The sequence below is a fragment of the Saccostrea cucullata genome, unplaced genomic scaffold (assembly GCF_032062105.1).
Source record: "Saccostrea cucullata isolate Sc308-1 unplaced genomic scaffold, CSIRO_AGI_Scuc_v1 ctg2630, whole genome shotgun sequence".
In the NCBI taxonomy this organism is placed as follows: domain Eukaryota; kingdom Metazoa; phylum Mollusca; class Bivalvia; order Ostreida; family Ostreidae; genus Saccostrea; species Saccostrea cuccullata.
Window position 1 is genome coordinate 1 of NW_026935182.1, and position 16,919 is coordinate 16,919.

The 16,919-nt window shown below is 33.2% G+C and overlaps 1 protein-coding gene across 1 annotated transcript; it reads left to right on the forward strand.

Moving 5' to 3' along the window:
- Positions 1 to 2,994: 2,994 nt before the first annotated feature.
- LOC134242094 (uncharacterized) lies at positions 2,995 to 16,911 on the forward strand. The gene is made up of 2 exons (XM_062724113.1): positions 2,995 to 4,171; positions 15,230 to 16,911. Exons 1-2 carry the CDS (start codon positions 3,040 to 3,042, stop codon positions 16,909 to 16,911), a joined length of 2,814 nt encoding a protein of 937 aa, XP_062580097.1. The 5' UTR covers positions 2,995 to 3,039.
- Positions 16,912 to 16,919: the final 8 nt, after the last annotated feature.

A 16,919-nucleotide genomic window follows, 5' to 3' on the forward strand; every position in this document is an offset into this window, starting at 1 on the left:
ATGATATATTGGATTCCAAAACTTCATAAGAATCCTTACAAACAAAGATTGCAGGTTCCAGTAGTGAATCAGATGTGGATACTAAAAAATTCTAAAGAACTTTAACTTTGGACACTTTAAAATCGCAAGACTTTTCACAAATCAATAGCTTAAAAACTTGCGACTTTTCAATTTTATACACAACAATTCCCCACGACAAATTAAAATCCAGGCTTTTAGATATCATTGACAGCTGCTTCTTCAATAAAAATGGAACTCGTAAATTTACTTACTTCGTCATCGGTCATTTGCAAAATATTTTGTTAAAACAGATTCTGATTGCACACATAAGTACTCTAAAGTTGACATCAGGAAGATGCTTGACTTTCTGATTGACAACACCAATGTGGTTTTTGGAGACCAGGTTTTCCAACAGTCTATTGGAATTCCCATGGGTACAAATTGTGTTCCCTTATAAGCAGACTTATTTTTATATTCATATGAAGCAGAATTTATGCAAAATTTTATGCGTGAAAACAAGAAAACACTTGCTGTGGCCTTCAACTCGACATTTAGATATATCGACGACGTACTGTCAATAAATACTGGTAATTTCCATTCCTACGTCGATACGATATATCCTGGATAGTTTGAGATAAAAGATACCACAGAGTCCGACACTTTTGTTTCATACTTGGGTATTTTACTTGAAAAAGACACTAATGGTAATCTAACAACTAAGCTATATGATAAACGTGATGACTTTAACTTTTCTATCTTCAACTTCCCTTACTTATGCAGTAATATACCTTCATCACCTGCATACGGAGTACAGTTTTATATATCTCAGTTGATTCAATACGCAAGAGCATGCTCTACGTAGAAACTGACGAAGCATAGCATGCTATGAAAAATTTCTAAAACGAGGTAAATTATTGACAATTAAGTTGACGAATCAAGAATGTTAGCAGTCTCGTTTAAAGTCATCATTTCGTAAGTTCTATGGTCGAAACAATGACCTTGTCAGCAAATACAGTTTATCATTGAGTCAAATGCTGACTGACGTTTTTCATACCAATTGTAAGTCCATTATTTATACACTGAATTGACGACGGATTTTTCTCGTTATTTCCTGATCATGACAAGGAGAAAACGGCGGTTGTGACCGGTCGGCAGGGGATGTTCACTACTCCATGGCATTTGACTCCACCTTTGATTTTTCAGGGGTCCGTGTTTGCTCTACTCTTGTTTTGTATTGTTTTATGGACTTTGAGATTGACTACTGCTGGTTATCTCCATATCCTTCCTTACACAAATGCATGGTGTCTAATTTAGCTAATTTATTTAATATAAATTAATTTATCAAACAGTTCTAATATACGTAATAAGAAAAATAGTCAGCCAACAACCTGTATATTAAACGTTATAACTCTCCACATGCCCCTGTGCTAAAAATAGTGCCAAGTTGATACAATAATAAAACAAATGGGAGGGCACTTTGAAAGGGTTGAAGGAGGCCCTAGGTAGATTTGGTATAGTATGTAATTGCAAAAGCCCATAATCTTCTTGAAATATCGGCCGGAAACGATGGTGGTACAAACAGAGAAAATGTATAAATTTACTACCTTGAACTCTGACTTTTTAACCTCAAAATCAATAGGAGTTCTGCTTAGGCCATAGGTGGTTGTTATACAAAATTTCATTGCGAAAGCTCAAATGGTTCTCGAAATATCGTGCGGAAACGGACAGACAGACAGAAATTATTGATTTATGACCTTGACCTTTTGACCTCAAAATCAATAGGGTTCCTCTTTAAGCCTTAAGAAGTTGTTTTGCAAAATTTCATTGCGAAAGCTTAAAGATGTATGGAAACGAAAGGGTTACAGACAGACAGAAAGAAGGATGGACGGACTAACAGACAGACGGACGGACAGACAACCCAAATTAATATCCCCTACTTTCAGTGAATGCAGTGGAAAATGTGTACAAAACAAACTCAGTAAAGGTTTACAAATGAAAAAAAAAAAATCAGAATAAGTCAACTTAGTGCTAAAAGTGTAGTATGAACTTTAGAAAAATATACCAAGCCAGGTGAATTTTATTTAGAAAAGCAAAATGGTAAAAATCAGTTTATGTGATATTGCTGATTTTTTGTTGTTTTGTATTTCCTCATCAAATTCACCTGACTTGGTATATTTTTTGTAAATTTAAATTACACTTTCACCACCAAGGTAACATTCTGAAATTTGAATTCATCTGTAACCCATTACTGAGTGTAATTTGTCTATTTTTGCTTTTTTTTAATTGAAATATAACTAATATTTTCCAAATCTATTTAATGTCCTGACCATAGGAGAAAAATTCTAAGAATTATCCAGTTCTCTTAACTTGTGACATGATATTAAGTCTCCTCTTAAGAAAAAAGAGTGTTTGTATCATTTATCCTTACGTTCCTGTAATTATGTGATCGAAATATCCTTTAACTTTTAATTACAGGTTCCACTTATTCTTTGACTCAAACCCCAGTAGTGGACCCCCGTTACAGTGCCCAAGACATCCTCGTCTGTGACCTGTGTCAAACAGCTGCATTACAGAGTCATTGTGAGCTTTGTCATGTAAATCTCTGTATAGTCTGTGTAGGAAAACATCTCTCTGATTCATCTAAAAGACATAACGTTGTACCATACAAACACAGAACGTCTACCCCTAATTACCCAAAATGTCCAAACCACACCCAGAAACATTGTGAACTTTACTGTGACGAGTGTGACATTCCTGTCTGTTCTACCTGCATCTCCTCGGTAAAACATAAAGGACATGATTTATCTGATGCTCTTCAGAATCTTAGTTATAAAAGAAAGGGTTTAGAAAGAGACTTACAAGAACTAGAGAAAAGACTATATCCTACATATGAAGAAATTGCTTCAGATTTAAACTCTGAAAAAGTCAACTTGGAAAAGCATTATGAGAAACTGACAACAGCTGTCACCAAACAAGGAGAAGACTGGAACAGAGAAATTAACATCATTGTCAACAAACAAAAAAACAGAAATTGATGAGATGAAAACTAAACACCTGGCTGCTCTAAATAAGCAGGAAAATGAAATCAAACAAATAACCTCTGAAGTAAAACAGTGCATAGATGATCTGAAGACAATACTGAACTCCAATTATGTCTCCCTATCCTCTGCGTACAAATCCAGGAATGCTGAATTCAAAAGATTACCTCCTAAAATCAATGTTTCAATACCAAGTTTCTCTCCTCTTCAGATCAACACAGAACAGCTCCATCAAATGTTTGGATCTCTGTCAGCATTATCCATAACAACAGAAGAACATGGCTACACAATGAAGACACTAGAAGCTATATCCTGTCCTCCAATCAGACCACTGCTTGATAAACCAGAGCTCATCACCACCACGGACACTGGTTATATACCAAACAGTGTTACCTGTCTTAATGATGAAGAAATATGGATACGAGGTAATGGCAAAGTCATAAAACTCTACAACCTCCAGGGCAAACTACTGAAATCAATAAAAACCAAGTCTGGGACCATACCACGTGACATAGCAGTGACAAGGAGTGGAGATCTAGTTTATACTGACTATGATACAAAAACTGTAAACATAGTGAAAAAAAAACAGATACAGGAAGTGATCAGACTACAAGGGTGGATACCTTACAATGTCTGTAGTACCTCCTCTGGTGACCTCCTGGTTACCATGGTCAGTGATGAAGAAAAACAATCAAAAGTTGTCCGTTTCTCTGGCTCCACAGAGAAACAAACTATTCAGTTTGATAGAGAAGGTAAACCTTTTTTCTCATCTGTTGAGTGTACTAAATACATCAGTGAGAACAGGAACCTAGATATCTGTGTGGCTGATTGGGGAGCCAAAGCAGTAGTGGTAGTTGATCAGGCAGGAAAACTCCAATTTAGATACACTGGTCATCCCTCTTCTACCAAGGGATCATTTGATCCATACGGCATCACAACTGACAGGCAGAGTCAGATCCTTACAGCAGACTGTAACAACCACTGTATCCACATCCTAGATCAGGACGGACAGTTCCTCCGATACATTGATAACTGTGATCTACGTGGTCCGTGGGGTTTATGTGTAGACACCAGAGACAACTTCTTTGTGACTGAGTGGGGGAGTGGTAAAGTGAAGAAAATCAAATACATGTGTGAACATAAACTTTTTGTTACTGTGGCTTTGTGAAATAAAATTATAAAGATTTTCAAGTACTTGTTAATTGCACTGATATATGACTTTATCTTGTAACATAGTACCTAACACAGAATTACTTCATTTATATATCGATCAACACTTGAGGGAAATGAAATGCAAGATTTGTAATGTGATGATGAAAATTTAGAATAAATTCTAATTTCATATGATCTTAACAAAACAAATATAAATATATTTAGAATAGAATACCAAGAAAAGAATATGAATGATATAGAATATTACATGTATCTGTTGCAATAATAAAATGAAACAGAATATAATGTTTCATTCAGGCCCCAGACGGATTTGTGCCTGTCTGTGTTTCCAATTACATTAATAACTTTTTTTTATTGTTATGGTGTTCAGTTTAGTTATACCACTGTTATAATGTTGTAATTGTTGGTTGAATGAAATATAAATGAGATGACTATTCAACCAAATAATTCCATTTGAAAAAAAAATAGGTAAAAAGAAACAAATCTCCAGCATCAAGTTTTGATGCTAGTTCTTGAGAAGGACGTTAAACAATATACAATCAATCACACTGACTTTATCAGTGAGATTATGTTGTAAATCTTATTTTACACCAAAATAAAACCCTGTTGCCTTATTTATTTATATACATTTTTTGAACATTTAAATTAATTATACAAAAATTGTGCCTCATTTGGACCAGGTAACTTTAATTGTTTTTATGTCCCGGGGGGGGGGGGGGGGGTATTAATTTCGAATACAGTGTGATTATACACTGCAAACGAAGTTTAGGGGGGGGGGGGTATATTGGAATCAGCTTTTTCGTCCGTCTGTAGACAAGATTTTGTCCGGACCGTTTCTCAGGAACTATTTGATTGATTTTTCTGAAAAATTGTACACATTACTCACCATATGAACGTGTGCACCTGGTATTTTCACCATGATTGGATGATTTTTCTGCATTTTACAGGCGTTTTTTCTTTTGTGTTTTCTTTGGCTCATAACTAGAAAACTATTAGACTTACAATCATCAAACTTGGAAGGTGTGTCATGACCTATTTCAAGGTCACAGTGACCTTTAATTAAAAAGAAAAAAAATATTACTATTGAATTACACAATCCCAAAAATGTAAGACTAGTGGAGTATCCCTATTTAAAACATGTTAAATTAAGAAAATATATACATATATTTTTCATTATAAACTTTACAGCAATCAATAACAAATGTTACTTTATAAGAGAAAATCTACCACTCCCAAGGGTATAATTATCAAGCACTGGTCAAGGGGAATTATGATTACAGAAAATTGCATGTCAAATAAGAGAGAATTTAATTAGTTTAGTGTAAGGAACTAACTGGTAGAACTTTTCTCTGATCAAGCAATTATCTGTCTCTTGCGAACTGGGCTAAGGAATCAGCCTTAAATGGGTTTAGTGACTATAGCCTATCTTGTTGAATGAATTTGAGAAAAAGCAACTTCAAACTTATTTGATATTGATTAATAAACTATGAAATTGTATTATAAACTTAATTGATATTGTATAATATAATTAAAACTAACTATATTGTGTGTGTATGTTTGGGGGGATTGGAATAAGCATGCCTATTCTCCATATAAATTTCAGATTGAACTATTAGTCTGATATCAAATCCAAATGAATCAAGTATCTTTTTTTAAATTCTGGCATACATGTAGTTCCTACAAATCTAATAATCATACAGGAACCTTATTCAAAATGATGCATCAAGATTACACAATTTTTTTTATAGTAAAATCTTTGTTTTCAGATTTAATTTCAGAATGAAACATGCGATTATGCATTTTGCTTGCACTACAAAGGAGAAAGTTAAGATTCATTTATCCCTTAATAGTAATTAGTGGATGTGCATTCAGTCAAAGATCAATAAATGAGTTCTATGTAGGGAAGCTAGCTGTCTCAATAATTTCTGTTAAAGCATATCTCTGATCAAGCAGCTCTTATCTGAATCCTTGGGAATTTTAAATAAGTGCTGGTCAGTTTAGATAGCATTTGTCATTTGATGGCCTGTCTCCTATTTCTAAAATCAATTTTTGTATAATAGATTAAGTTTTTTTAAATTAATTAGTTGAATTGATATATTTTAATACGTCTGTCTTAAGACGGGACGTATTATGTTATAGGCTTCGTGTCCGTCCATATGTTTGTCTAGCTGTCCGTCTGTTAGCTTTCTCGTGTCCGGCTTATAACTTTAATACTATTAGGCCTAGGATTATCAAACTTTGTCAACTGATACTTTTTGGGTAGACGGTGTGTCGCGCACAAAAAGTAGGTCGCTCTGACCTTTAATAAAGATGCTATAGCCAAATACGGAAAAATCCTGTCCGGCTCATAACTAGAAAACTATTAGACCTAGAGCTTTCAAACTTGGCAAATGTATACATCTAAGGTAGAAGGTGTGTCGCGGCCTATTTCAAGGTCACTGTGACCTTTAATTAAAGTGATTTTTTTAAACTAAGTCTTTTAAATTCTAAATTTCATAATCCTAAAAAATATAAAAATTTTGTTGTATCCTTATAAAAAAAATGTTAAATTAAGTAAAAACTTTAATTTTTCATTATATACTTTACAGCAATCTGTAAAAAAAATATTTATGCTTTGAGAGGAATTCAGTGTGTCCCAGGGGCATAATTATCAAGCACTGGTCAAGAAGAATTTTGATAGCAGAAATTTGCATGTCAAATTAAAGAGAAATTAATGAGTTTATTGTCAGGAGCTAAGAGCATCTCCAGATCTGATGCAGCCATTATCTTAATTTATCTCTTGGGAGTTGGGCAAAAAGAAATAGCCTCATTGTTGTTTGTGTTATTAGGAGTTTATGATGGCTAGTCCAGATAAAGATCTTTCAATTGGTGTAATGTAATTAAAACAAATTGATGTTTTAATGTATGATTAAAACTAAATTAGTATTGTATAATATGATTAAAACTTATTATATATGTGTTCATTGAAAAAAATATATATATTTTTATGTATTTGCAACAAAGTTGCTATAGTCAAATATGGAAAAATCCTGTCCGGCTAATAACTAGAAAACTATAAGACCTAGAGCTTTCAAACTTGGCAAAAGTATACATCTAAAGTAGAAGGTGTGTCACGGCCTGTTTCAAGGTCACTGTGACCTTTAATTAAAGCGATTTTTTTTTAAACTTAGTCTTTTAAATTCTAAATTTCATAATCCTAAAAAATGTAAAAATATAGTTGTATCCTTATTCAAAAATGTTAGATTAAGTAAAGCATATTTTTCATTATATACTTTACAGCAATCTGTAACAAATGTTTATGCTTTGAGAGGAATTCAGTTTGTCCCATGGGCATAATTATCAATCATGAAGAGTTTTGTTAGCAGAAATTTGCATGTCAAATTAGAAAGAAATTAATGAGTTTATTGTCAGGAGGTAAGAGCATCTCTAGATCTGATGCAGCTGTTGTCTTAATCTATCTCTTGGGAGTTGGGCATAAAGAAATTGCCTCATAGTTGAATGTGTTAATCAAGAGTTCTTGATGGTTAGTCCAGATAAAGACCTTTCAATTGGTGTGATTATAATTAAAACAAATTGATGTTTTAGCGTATGATTAAAACTAAATTAGTATAAGTGTATGATTAAAACTAAATTAGTATTGTAAAGTATGATTAATTCATCATAATTAATCAAAAAAATAACTAATTATACATGTGTTCATTGAAAAAAAAAATTATTTTAATATTTATATATTTGCAACAAATTGCAGTCATGTCTCACTTAGAATTTTATAGTCTGAAGAATAATTTATGTTTGATCTTTTTATTAGACTGTAGCATTTCCATTATTTCGTAAAATATGCAATAAACAATCTAAAGGTGCATATGGATATTTGTTATGCTCTAACGCAACCAGTTTAGAATTATATGATGTATTATTTGTTATAATCAATCCCTACACTGTAAGTCTCTTAGAGATGTATGATAAGAAATAGAAATTAGATAATTGAAAATTGTGTCAATCTGTTAATCAAGGCTCCCATTCCCACTTCTCCGTGTCTCTTTTTTTTATTTCTTCGCTTCAATTTATTAAATGACTAGTTCTTGAATAAGTGGAGGTTTCATTTTCAACTTGTTTATCATTTTTCGACAAGGTTTTGTTATAAAACTTGTGTTTTGACTCAGGCCACATGTTTAAGATTTCTCGTCTCATGTGTTTGTATAGGACAAACCGTTCTTATCAAACCCACTTTTATGAATCAAAGCAATATATATACGTCTTATTTAAATAATGGACACAGTCTGACAGTGTAGGATCTTAATACACTATTGTCATAGTAAGTTTCAACTCGTCATAACATTAAAATAAATACAATATATTCATAGGTCTTAACGTTTGTGTATTAGCTAATCATAAGTAAAAAATCATCCGGGTTTGCTTCCCTATAATTACATATAGTCATTATTAGCATCCGGATTTACTTTATACTTCCGCCTTTAAAGCCCACCCCTCCACCTCAAATCAGTTTGAATTTGCACCTCAAATTAGCATAAAAAGTCTCACTCTGTACTACTTCCGAGAGAATTCTTTGTCATTTGTAAAAACAATGGAATAAAAAAGTATCGTTATATTTAACAATAAACCTTCCGCACATATACTCTGTGTATTCAACATTTTTTGGGAATATCACCCGTCGTAAAGCAACGTTTACTCTTGCTATCCTGGAGGGCCTGGCTTCATTATTTAGCAGGTAATAGTGTTTTTAAACCAAGATATCTCGATGAATGAGATTCCAATTTGCCTGAAAGTATAATATTCAAAAATATCGACGACCAAAAATGAATTTTTCCACAAAGGAAATTACTTCAGATTTTCCATTTTAAACATTTCTTAACATATGTACATGTAATAGTTCTAGTACTTCGCTATCACCTACATACATAGTGTTTACGTATCCCAAATATTCAAAAGGTTGATCAGGAAATAATGAATTTTTAATCTGAGGCAGATTTTGTATTTAAATGTAAATATAAAGAATCGTTGTTTAGTTTTTCGGGTATGCCACAAACATCGACGATGATTGGAAGCATGGAATAACCATCGGACATATAACACTAATTTACAAATTAAGCCTTTATAAATATATACTTCAATAGATATATGTCAATATTTATATTTTATAATGAATATTAAAATATGGTTTACTACATGTAGTATTATCAGGTTAACCAGGGTCATTAAAAAGCTAAATATATAAAATATAATCAAATTTATTGAATATTATTTATGAATTACAATCTGAACAAAAAAGGCTAAAAATATAGCTGTCGTATCTTAATGAACTATTTGTTTACATTTTGCTTATTCTGAACTTTTGTAATATCCTGAGATTAAAAACTTGAACAATTATATACAATTTAAAGATTTGTAAAAATCAACTATACCTGATCATTTTACACAGGCAGTGACATGTTTGTAAAGATGAACATAGGATTTCAACATTGCTACTGGCATCGAATTCAGTAAAACAACTCTTTTTGTCCTCGCCAAAAAAATTTTTCAATGAGAAACTAATGCCTTGTCGTAACACAAGTTATATACAAAATCCCATGTCTCCTCTAAACATTATTCGAGTTTATTATGGATATTTTTAAAAATAATTCTGGAACAAAACTTTCTCGTACTTTTATTTTCTAAAAGTCAATTTTCATGTTGAATTAAAACTATCAGGTACACTGTACGATTTTTCACAGCTGTTTTGACATTGTACAGGAATTCCAAAACAAACTTCTTGGTCACCTAAAAGTCTACATGTTATTATGCGCGCCTCTCTAGGAACACCTAAATACCGGAAATCCGGAAATTTTTACTGTAGATAAATTTTTAGCAAATTTGCGCGTGCACTGCATTCGCAAAAATATTTTTCTTAAAAATAAATCAACATGTGAAGAATTTTTTTCTGAGAACTGTCTTTTCTTTTGAGTCAGTGAATATTAAGCGTCGGTAAGCACTGGTCATTTTTAAAAGAAACCTGTTTACACTAGTCGACTATAGGCTAACTACAAGTTAATTACCGAGTGTGTAAATTGCCCTCATTATATGCAATAGCGTCCGATGATTTGACAAGCACTGTTGCGGAAAGCCCCTTTTTAATTATTTTAAATAATTAATTTGCCAATAAAGAGAGAAATGTCATTTAACGGTGCATCAACACGAACGCGTGTTTCAACACGGGCGATAACACAAACTCAGTGCATTTACTAGAAAGTTCCAAATGTAAACGTGGCGCGTGTAAATTTTAGGTGAGAAAAAAACCAAACGTTGAGAAAATTAGTTATATTTTTTCTTCATTTGGATTATACTTTAGGTTAAAAGGCATTTACAACCTCTAAAATGTTTGTTATAATTGATTTAGAAATTATTTTCAGTGCAAATCCTTAAATGTATTTTTATCAAAATTGTTTCGGAGAGATTTTAAAATATCTTACCACGTTGCGAGTATATTGGTGGTTTTCTAACTGGGCATATTATTTGAAACTTAACCTGATATGAAAATCTTCAGTGTTTTTTACTTTTAGCACCAGTGACAATTCGCAAAAATTTGAAACGTAAAAATTAATCAACAGTTTTTTGACCCAAATTCGCAAAAATAAATCGATATATATATATATATATATATATATATATATATATATATATATATATATATATATATATATATATATATATATATATATATATATATATATATATATATATATATATATATATATATATATATATATATATAATGTCCTTGAGGTAGATATATACAAATCTCTTATACACAGAAAACTAATATCATGGCCACAAAATCAAAGACGGGCGTGGATCAAAGGAAAAAATGTCTCTCATCATATATTTTAATGACAAGCATAGCGCTAAAATTTATTTGCGCCGATATGCACCAAATTTTCTCGTTGTAGAGTATTTTCAAAATGTGCTCTATCTTTTTTAGCTGATTAGCTGTGTAGCGCCCCCTGTTGGTGAGACCATTAATGCTATCTACAGTAGAACAGGACATCAGACGTTACAACAAAGTCTTACTTCATCTCTCATCTCAACTGTCATAGACGAAATGACCCTGTACAATGTCAAGGTCAGGTCAAGGACATTATATAAATTAAAATTAAGTACAGCTAGCTGATCTATTCATTGTGCTATGCATGAAAGCATTATACAATTACCATGAGTACATACTTTTGCTTAAAAGAAACTGGGAAATTAGGAAATCCTTGTTAGAGGGAGGTTATAATTACCAAATTCTCCTGATACCTCATTTTTCGTGAGTTATTCAGAAATTTGCTATTTTCACTTTTTTAAATATTGTTGTACATATGCTTTCATAATAAAAATTGAAATAAGAATGAAAAGATTTTTGCAAGCAAACAGCCATAATTACACAAAACTAAAGTTCATAATAATAAACAATACAGAAATTGCTGGACTCCCCAGGGGAAAGCTTAGACAGCTTGCCTCTCGTGTCTTCATTGTGACAGGAATCCTCAATTCAGGTAAGGATACCTACAGGAAAGCTTTTCTGTTTTTTTATCAAAGTAATTGGTTATACATATCAGTTTTTCAGTATAATTTAAATCCATGGGAAATATAATTTGCTCCGCTGTAAGAGTCAGTTCATTATAAGCGTTTTTGCTATAAGCATGTTCTGCTGATTTGTGCATGCCTACGATATCGATCACAGGAGGTGTCCAAGATAGTAGCTCAGTGAATATTATACTGTTAACCAATTTTTATACACTTCCAATGAATAAATATCCGCGAGTATCTCTTGAAAATCTTCTCAAAAACAGAAAAGCCATGATATGTCATAGTTTATGGAAGCAAATTCTGGTAGTGTAGATTCAAGTTTTTTTTCAAATCATGACCCCCAGAGTACGGATTGACCATAATCTGGTATCAAAGTTTAACATAGGAATACATAGAAAGTTTTTAAAAAAAACATTTCTCTAGAACTGCAAAGCTGTGATTGTTTATATTATATGGAAGCATCCCTAGGTAGTATTGATAATCTAAAGTGGAAATATCCTGGGGTATTATTGATTCTAAATTGTAAAAATCACAACCCCGGGGGTTTTGGGCCACAATAGGTATTACATGAGGGAAATTCTGGTAAAAGAATGACATCTTAAGAGTTACTCAGGTGACCAATGTGGCCCTTTGGGCCTCCTGTTTTAAAAAAGATTAATCTAAAAAAAAGCTGGTGTTTGTAGTTCAAATAAAATTAATCAATCCTACAGAGTTTGAACAAATTATTTCCAAACAATGAATGCCTAATACAGTTAGACAGACAGACAGACGAGTCAAAATATATATATATATATATATATATATATATATATATATATATATATATATATATATATATATATATATATATATATATATATATACTTCATTTGTGGAGATGAAATAACCATCTATAAAATGATTGTGATTTCCAACCTTTAGTTTTAATCTATAGACACTGTCAGATAAACATATCTCAGGTATATAAATCAGGTGACCTGATAACAGGAAAAAATCTTCTATAAAAACAAGGAGCTAAATTGTGATGGGCGGAATAATCAAGGAAACCATGTTGGATTAAGAGGTGAGTCACAATTATATTAAGTAGATTTTAACATCGCGGGTATGTTAAGGCAGCACATGGATCAGAATTCGGCGAATTCATACTTTTTTATAATTATATAACACTAATAAATCGGAAAAGTGAAGGATAAAAGTTTTGCTATAATTATGCATTCTATAGACTTTAATGGCACTTATACTACAGGAGGCACTTCACCACGACGTCACCACGTGACGTCTATAATTAGAAAATATGCCTTAATGAAAAAGTGAAAAGTTTAACACTACCCCGGGGATAATTAGTTTCAATTTGTAATAATAGTTATGTTAAAACATCTCTGCACCATGAAAAGTGCTGCTAGAATCGTACTGTCCTATTATAAAAATAATTATTCAACAATTTCGGACGAAACCTTCCTAAAATTTTTACATTCTGTTCATAACATTGAAAAAAAAGCATCAATTCCCGTAAACCATACGATTCTAGCAGCACTTTCCAAAAACAAAAGAATAAGAACTTTAGATAGAAACAAAAATTAAGTTTCAAGGTATGCGGCGTAGTGTTGAACTTTTGCATTTTTTTTGTTACGAACGACAGAGGAAAGGCTGATCGGCAAGTAAACACCCTCCCTGCTATAATTCTACGAGGAAATTGCAAAATTATATTACCATACCTTATTCATACGCTTTATTCCCACAACAATCACACATGATATTCATTCTAAATGCTTTTAAACTCCAATTTCTTGTGTTTGTTTACATCAATTCTCGTTACGATTCAGTTTCACTCTGCTACTGCATGATCAACAGTTATGACGTCACGGGTTTGGTATGTAACCCCTGTGATAACTACAGAGACCCAGGAACGACAAAATTCCGTTTACACTATGCCTCTGCATATTTTGATTCATTTTTACGACTTCAAATCAATCTTAGATATCGATTTTAAGAAATAATTATCTCTAAGCGTCACGTCATATAGCTTACTATGACGTCATAATATATAGGCAAGTAGAATATTTGGTTGTAACCTTAACCTACCTGCGATCGAACATTACTCTAGTTGTCGTCATGGATGACATTAATTTAAACTCATGAAAGAAGGATATGGGGATAACGAACAGTATTAAATCTCGAAGTCCATAAAACAATACAAAATAAGAACAGAGGAAACACGGACCCCCGAAACATCAGAGGTGGGATCAGGTGCCATGGAGGAGTGAGCATCCCATGCCGACCGGTCCCACCCGCCGTGTGCTCCTTGTCATGATCAAGAAAATCCGTCATCAATTCAGTGTACATGTATAAATAATGGACTAACAATTGGTATGAAAAATCTCAGTCAGCAATTGACTCAATGAGAAATTGTATTTGCTGACAAGGTCATACTGCATCGACCATAGAACTCATGAAATGATGACTTTAAACGATACTGCTCATACTCTTGTTTCGTCAACTTGCTTGTCAATAATTATTGTTCATACGTAGAGCATGCTCTTGCGTATCGAATCAACTGAGACGTATATACGCCGTATGCAGGTGATAAAGGTATATTGCTGCATAAGTAAGGGAAGTTGACGATAGAAAAATTTAAGTCATCACGTTTATCATAGAGATTGGTTGTTAGATTACCATTAGTGTCTTTTTCAAATAAAATGTCCAAGTATGAAACAGAAGTATCGTATTCTGTGGTATCTTTTATCTCAAGCTCACCAGGATATATCGTATCGACGAAGGAATGGAAATTACCATTATTAATTGACAATACGTCGTCGATCTATCTAAATGTAGAGTCACAGCAAGTGTTTACTTTTTTCACGCATGAGATTATGCATAAATTCTGCTTCATATGAATATGAAAATAAGTCTGCTAATAACGGAGCGCAATTTGTACCCATGGAAATTCTAACAGATTGTTGGAATACCTGGTCTCCAAAAACCACATAAATATTATCAATCAGAAACTCAAGCATCTTCAGAAAAACAACAAAGAAATTATGAATGCAATCAGAATCTGTTTTAGCAAAATAATTTTGCAAATGACCAATGACGAGGTAAGTAAATTTCCGATTTCCATTTTTATTGAAAAAGCAGCTGTCAATGATATCAATATTAATGATATCAAAGAGCCTGAAAGTGTCAATTTAGAATTTACTAATGATATCAATTTCAAGGAATTGCAAACATCATGTTCTTCCTAATGAATTTTGAAAGAACACAGAGCATTTGTTTAACCGTAACAAACAATATCCCTCTACTGTCGTTTCCAAACCCTACTGGAATTTTACAAAAAAAATGATAAGATTGTCTATTGTTTGGTTTTAAATTCCTTTAAGTTCCTGTAATTATGTGATCTAAGTTTCTTTCTCTTTTTTTTACAGGGTCTGCTTGTTGATTGACCCAAACCCCAGTGATGGACCCCAAATACAGTGCCCAAGACATTCTCCTCTGTGACTTGTGTCAAACAGCTGCATTACAGAGTCATTGTGAACTTTGTCAGATTAACTTGTGTAAGGCCTGTGTAGGGGTGCATCTTTCTGATTCATCTAAAAGACACAAAGTTGTGCCATACAAACAAAGAACTTCTTACCTTAACTACCCAAAATGTCCAAACCATGCCCAGAAACATTGTGAACTTTACTGTGAGAAATGTGACATGCATGTCTGTTCTACCTGCATCTCCTCAAGAAAACATAAAGGACATGACATATCTTATGCTCTGCACACACTAAGTTCTAAAAGAAAGGATATAGAAAAAATCTTACAAGAACTAAAGCAAAGAATTCATCCTAAATATGAAAAAATTGCATCAGATTTAAACTCTGAAAAAGTCAACTTGGAGAAACATTACGAGAAACTGACAACAGCTGTCACCAAACAAGGAGAGAACTGGCACAGAAAAATTAAAATCATTGTCAACAAACAAAAATCTGAAATTGATGAGATGAAAACTAAACACCTGACTGCTCTAAATGAACAGGAAAAAGAAATCAAACAGATAACTTCTGATGTAAAACAGAGCATACTTGAATTAAAGAATATACTAGAATCCAATGATGTCTCCCTACATTCTGCATACAAATCCAGGAATGCTGAATTCAGACGTTTACCTCATAAGGTCACTGTTTCATTACCAAGTTTCTCTCCTCATCAGATCAGCACAGAACAGCTCCATCAAATGTTTGGTTCTCTTTCAGAATTATCCATTACAACAGAAGAACATGGCTACACAAAGAAGACACCAGAAGATGTACCCTGTCCTCCAGTGAAACCATTGTTTGATGTACCAGAGCTTATCACCAGCATCATGACCATGAACATAAACACTGGGTATAACGCACTATACAGTGTTACCTGTCTCAGTGATGAACAAATCTGGACATGTGGATTAGACAAAATCATGAAACTCTACAACCTCCAGGGAACTCTTCTGAAGTCAATCCAAACTAAGTCCGGAAATGAACCACATGACATAGCAGTGACAAGGGGTGGAGATCTAGTTTATACTGACCATGGTACAAGAACTGTGAACAAGGTGAAGAATGACCAGATACAGGAAGTGATCAGACTACAGGGATGGAAACCTTACTACGTCTGTAGTACCTCCTCTGGTGACCTCCTGGTTACCATGGTCAGTGATGGTAATAGACAATCAAAGGTTGTCCGTTACTCTGACTCCACAGAGAAACAAACCATTCAGTTTGATAGTGAAGGTAAACCTCTATATTCATCTGACTACCTAAAATATATCAGTGAGAACAGGAACCTAGATATCTGTGTGGCTGACCGTGGAGCCCGTGCAGTAGTGGTGGTTAATCAGGCAGGAAAACTGCGATTTAGATACACTGGTCGACCCTCTACTAACAAGAGATATTCATTGGATCCAGCCGGCATCACAACAGACAGCCAGAGTCAGATCCTCGCATCAGACAGTAACTTCTTTATCCACATCCTAGATCAAGACGGACAGTTCCTCCGTTACATTGATAACTGTGGTCTACACTGTCCGTATGGTTTATGTGTAGACACCAGAGACAACCTCTTTGTGGCTGAGTGGGTCATTTGTATTGTGAAGAAAATCAAATATATGTAAACAAATTG